Genomic DNA, 5,448 nt, shown 5'->3' with positions numbered 1-5,448 from the left:
CAGGCCCCTCACAGTCCCGGCGGAGGACGCTGCGGGTGCGTTTGCCGCGCACCTCCCTGCGCCCGCGAGCCGACGGTGCCCGCCCCTTCTGAAGGCCCGCAGGCTGAGCCGATCCGCCAGAGCGGGAGCAACCTCCAGCCCACCCGCTCGTTCCGGGACGGTTACCGGGGCCGCGCGCATGCAAGGTCCCCGCCGCGGGCGGCGGCCGCGCCTCCTGCGCATGCGCCGCCGCCACAGCCCGCCCCCCCGTCACGTGAGGCGGCCGCCCGTCGCGCGCCAGCGCCAGTCTCCGCTGGTGAGCTGGAGTACCGCTGGTGAGCGTGTGCGTGGGGGCCGCCGGCATGTTCCGCATCGAGGGCCTGGGGCCCAAGATGGACCCGGAGGAGCTGAAGCGGAAGATGCGCCGCGACGTCCTCACCTCTGTCCGCAACTTCCTCATCTACGTCGCGCTGCTGCGGATCAGTGAGTGCTCGGAGTGGCGCGGCGGGCTGGCGGCCGCGGCCGGCCCGGGCCTGCGCCCCCGTGACGGGGCGGATCGGCCCGGCCTGGCCGCCTGTTCGCGTCGCGTAGGGGCGTCTTTGCTTCTGGCAGCCTCGTGCCCGCCTCTGTGCCCGCGGAGGCTGCGGGGGAAAGCCTCCGCTGCCCGGCGCGGGGCTCCGTGTGCTGGTGGCCGGGCGCAGCCCCAGGGGAGCAGGAGGCGCTCGGCGTCCCAGCAGCGTTTCCAGAGCGCCGGAGGGGGCCTGAGGCTCCTGCAGTGCTGTGCTTGGGCGAGCAGCTGTGCTGCTGTACTTTTGTACAGCATGAAGAAACGGGGCTAAGTTGTCTGTCGTGTAGACAGTGCTTTAGTCTTTTGCATCTGAGGCTTGCAACTTTCCTTTCAGGATGCCTTTCTGTTTAGCAGACAAAAAGTTGTGTTTGGGTGAGTCTCTCCCCACACGCCTGTAGAGAACAGGCCCAAGGCTTTGACCTGCAGCACAAGCAGACATCCTTGATTTCCCCCCTGAATCTGCTGTCTCACATGTTAAAGCAGTCATGGAGGGAAAGAAGGTGGAGGATGATATCTCACCCAGAGTCTGAATATTTTAGATGCTACATAAATGTGCTGCAGTTTCATCACAGACTTACTGGAGACTTCTTGTTATCTTCATCTGAGTTAAGTTCACGCTGCTTTATTTTCTCTTTTCAGCTCCTTTCATCCTGAAGAAGCTGGACAGTATATGAACAGTTAAGAAGACTCAGTATATGAAAACATAAAATGAACTGTAACTCCTTTCCCCTGTTTGTTAATAAACCATTGTGCCAGAGGCAGATATCCAATACTAAATGGTTCTGAAATGTTTCACTTAAGTGTATCTGACCTGAGAATGATAGCCTAGTTGGTAGTGCAGGGAAGGTGTCTGTTGTCCCTGCAGGTGAATTCTGGTCACAGAATACTCCCTTGTATCATCAAGCAATGACTTGTGATGGAACATTTCTTGTACTGTTTAAAAAATGTCCATCTCCATTTTGTATGAAGTGTTAAGCGTTAGCAAGTTGCTTTGTTATGCAGCTACCTCTAAACTGGCACATGCTGTGGCTATCAACCTTACTGAACCCGGCTGTATGAAAAATGAAGTCCTTAATGAGTCCAGTCACAAGCAGTTTGATTTGAAATAAATGGAAGAGCAGTTGTGTTGCTTAACTCTGGTAGTGATTTATTTTTAATAATTATCACTTAAACTAGAGATTATCTGTTATTATTTCCCTTGCTCTTATCTTAAGCTTGCTCTCTCCTCCACCTTTAAAATCAACTTGTATTGAGGAAAAGCAAAGGAGCATGAAAAAGGCAAGGCAATGATTTGTTTTTCAGGTTGCTAAATGTGTAGTATCTCTACTGTGAACCATGAACATGTAGTTGAGATTTGGAGAAATAAAAGGGGGAAGGGCAGCTCAGCTTTGTCCAACAGGCCTGTGCCAGTTTCTCCGTCAATTACAACATCCTGGGTCTTGAATTTATGCAAAGTAAAGCAGGAACAATGCCATATGTCTTCTGTGAGCTAGTAACTGAATTTTAATCACAGCAGACTTTTTATAATGCCTGTTACCACCTTATGCCAGCACTTGTAGTGTTTTGTCATATCTTGAATTGAGCTCTTTTTACCATGACAAATTGCTGTATTCTAGTAGTTCAGAACTGTTACTTTACTCAGAGGCTGCCTGCGATATTCTTGACTTGTACTGCTTACACTGATGTCAAAATAGGGTGAGCTTGCTTTGTGAAGAGGATTGTGATTGTCCTCTCTGAAAGGGATTTTTAAGCTCTGGGGCTGATGCTTACTAGTATGCATCACTTTAAGATGTCCCTGAACTGAGCTGCCAAAGCAGGAGTTGGTTTTTCAGCCATTTTGGGTTACTTCTCTGTTTGCCTAAGTCTTAAAATACATGGTTAGAATTTGACTTGATATCCTTAGATCAGCTGCACACCAGATCTCCAGAGAGATTTAAATGTTTCTCAAACTTGTACTTAACTCATTGAGATAATTTTCACTTGATGTTAGGGGAGTGCCTGCAGATCCACTTGCAGCAAAGGCACTGCTTTGCTCTTTTCTATTGCTCGCTTGCTTAGCTGAAGGAAGAATTGTTCTTCCAGTTTACTGTGCCCTTGGCTGAGAGCACAGTGCCTGTGCTCTCATGGTGGAATATTTGTTGTGCTTGCCCAAATCTTGTTATTGTAAAGTCTTCTATGAAAAGCAAGGGGGAAAAGATTATAAGATCAGTTCACACAGAAGGGGCAGACTTTATTGTTGGCTGGCATCAGAGAAGAGAGGAATTAATGGAGAGTCTGACCCTTGGAAATTTCCACCCTTCCATTTTGGCCAGAGTTGAGCTTGCCTGCAGAAATCTGTTCTTGATGCATAAGTAGGTTTCAGGCTGGAAGAGGGACAGATACGGGATGAATGGGGGCAAACACTGAGGACTGAATATTGCCTCTTAGCTTCAGGCCTGATGTATTTTAAAAAGGCCCCTCGAGTACCCATCCCCAAGACAGGCAGGGATTGAAAGTGCAATTCATGGATGGCAGACTTGAAAACTGGGTATTAATTTGGAAGCATAACCAAGTAATTTGGAGACTTCTTAGCAGGGCTGACATATGTTCCTGGAGCCTTGGATGCCCACTGCAGTCAAATGAAATAACCCAGTCCTATTTAATTCTCTGGATTTAACTGAGAAATTAAAGCAAGGATATTCCTGAGCTCATTTATTCTGCTCTCTTTGCGCAATTGAATAAATTGTGGGATTGTATTATCCAGTTGACAACACAGCAGGTAACTGCACTGAAGTTATAATGCTGATGATGGGAGTAATGAGATACGCTAAGGAGTTTGGCTCTGCCTGTGCCAGCCAGAATCTCCAGCCATCCTATCCTTTGCCCAGCTATGGAGAATGGGGCACTGGTATCTCTTTCAGTCTTGGGCCTTTGTGCAGGGTCAGAGGTAGAGCGGTAGAGTCCTCAGGAAGTATAGAGATGTGAAGTTGGCTTGCTAGAAAACTTGAAGTCATGTGTATGGCACCCATTTTTGTCCACTTGCAAGCATATTTCAAGGCTTAACACAGCTGACCTGTGTTCTGTGTACCTCAAATCCTGAAGAAATGCACTTGCTCAACAGTGGGTTCAAACTGGCTATTGGGAGCTGTTAGATGCTTCTAGGAAGTTGCTTTGAGGCACATTGAGAGATGAAGCTATCTCCTTATTAAACCAGGAGAAAATAAATGATTGGTGTTTTCCTTGTGACTGCTGTGTCTGAGAATCATAGAACAGTTTGCGTTGGAAAGGTCATCTAGGTACTTGCCCATACATCCTGCTACTCATAACTGTCCAGCCTTGGGGTAGATCTCTGGGTGATATTCTTAAGCAGTTGTTTAAACAAGACCTGAAACACATTCAGGAGCAGAAGCAACAGGAACATGCTAGTTTGAACAACCCAAGGATATTAAAAAAATTCTCAAGAGCTATTGTAACTAGCCTGGAGGAGAAGGGGAAGGTGAAGGAAGGTGTCTCCCTGTAAATTTGTTCTCCGAGGAGAAAAGGTAAACAGTGTAATTATTAATAGTTTCCAAGAGATAGCTCCCAGAGTACGGTGATGCTGGCAATGCTGGGTATGAATACCAGATTAGTTTCACAACCAGCCATTTCATCATATCATAAGCCACTGTTAACAAAGTACAGCAAAATTATAACCTTGACCCAGCTCCCAGAGGTGATAAACAGCACAATGGGGTACATACACTGCAAGTAAGGTGTTATATAACACAACCCTGAGGACAAGCACAACAACTTTGAGAGCAAATAAGTCAACATTGTGGCCAGCAACTATCAAACTAATCTAATGAATGCTTATAACATACTTGTTCTAATGCACTCTGGTCAGATCTGTCGTTCTCTCAACCCATCATGTGCCATGTTGGGCTCAGAAAAGGACTGTTGTGGTTTAAGCCAGCAGGCAGCTAAACACCACACAGCCATTCACTCACCCCCCTCGGCCCCAGTGGGAATGGAGAGAGAATTGGGAAAAAAAAGTAAAATTTGTGGTTGAGATAAAGACAGTTTAATAGGACAGAAAAGGAAGGAATAACAACAACAACAACAAAATAAGTGATGCACAATGCAATTGCTCATCACCCACCGACGGATGTCCAGATGGTTTCCGAGCAGCAGCCCTCCCCAGCCAAATCCCCCGGTTTATATACTGGGTATGATGTCATATGGCCGGCCTGGGTCAGCTGTCCTGGCTGTGCCCCCTCCCAGCTCCCTGTGCACCCCCTGCCTTCTTGCTGGCCGGCCAGCATGGAAAGCCAGACAGTCCTTGACTGCTCAGCAACAACTGAAAACATGAGTATGTTACTAACATGATAGTTGTCACAAATTCAAAAAACAGCATTATACCAGCTATCAGGAAGAAAATTAACTCTATCCCAGCTGAAACCAGGACACTGATTTTCTGCGATCTCTGATATGCCAGGCAATTGCATATTTCTCCTCCAAGGAGGAGAGATGTGCAGCAGGATGGTGAGGAGGATGTCAGACTGCAGTCTGGCCGGTGACTCCCGTCTGTTGCCTCTTCAGTTCTATGGCCTGTCCTGCTAAAGCACAAGATGTGCTGCTGTGTGGTCTCAGACCATGGAGAAACAGCTACTCATCTTCCAAGCAGAAGCAGAGTGCCTAGGTCAAGTATAGGGTCAAGATAGCAAGACAAGTAGAGTGTAAGTCCTTGTGAAGCTCAGAGCTGAGGCTATCCTGTAGGTGCCTTTTCTCAGGTGACTTTATGACTCTTGGCAGTAGGAAGAAGACACTTGTTTTTCCCCTCGCATTCTAGGCTCCTAGTAACAGAATTTTCTTTCTGCTCTGTCTCGGGGACCTCCATAATCTGCCTGTGATGCAAGTCCTAGTGTTGGGCACAGTCTAGGCCT

General features: G+C 47.7%; 1 protein-coding gene across 1 annotated transcript; it reads left to right on the top strand.

Annotated features, from left to right (window-relative positions):
* The first annotated feature begins 308 nt into the window (after positions 1-308).
* On the top strand, positions 309-1,310 carry TOMM5 (translocase of outer mitochondrial membrane 5). The gene is made up of 2 exons (XM_082012957.1): positions 309-462; positions 1,187-1,310. Exons 1-2 carry the CDS (start codon positions 342-344, stop codon positions 1,219-1,221), a joined length of 156 nt encoding a protein of 51 aa, XP_081869083.1. The 5' UTR covers positions 309-341; the 3' UTR covers positions 1,222-1,310.
* The last annotated feature ends 4,138 nt before the right edge of the window (positions 1,311-5,448 follow it).

This window comes from Phaethon aethereus, assembly GCF_964289735.1.
Source record: "Phaethon aethereus genome assembly, chromosome: Z".
Classification (NCBI taxonomy): Eukaryota; Metazoa; Chordata; class Aves; order Phaethontiformes; family Phaethontidae; genus Phaethon; species Phaethon aethereus.
Note: the sequence above shows the minus strand (reverse complement) of the source record. Positions and strands in the feature narration are given on the sequence as shown.

Bases quoted from the DNA above. Each gene is read 5' to 3' on its own strand.
- TOMM5 (XM_082012957.1), top strand. From the start codon at position 342: ATGTTCCGCATCGAGGGCCTGGGGCCCAAGATGGACCCGGAGGAGCTG. The intron at 463-1,186 runs GTGAGTGCTCGG...TTCTCTTTTCAG, and splicing joins CGTCGCGCTGCTGCGGATCA to CTCCTTTCATCCTGAAGAAG.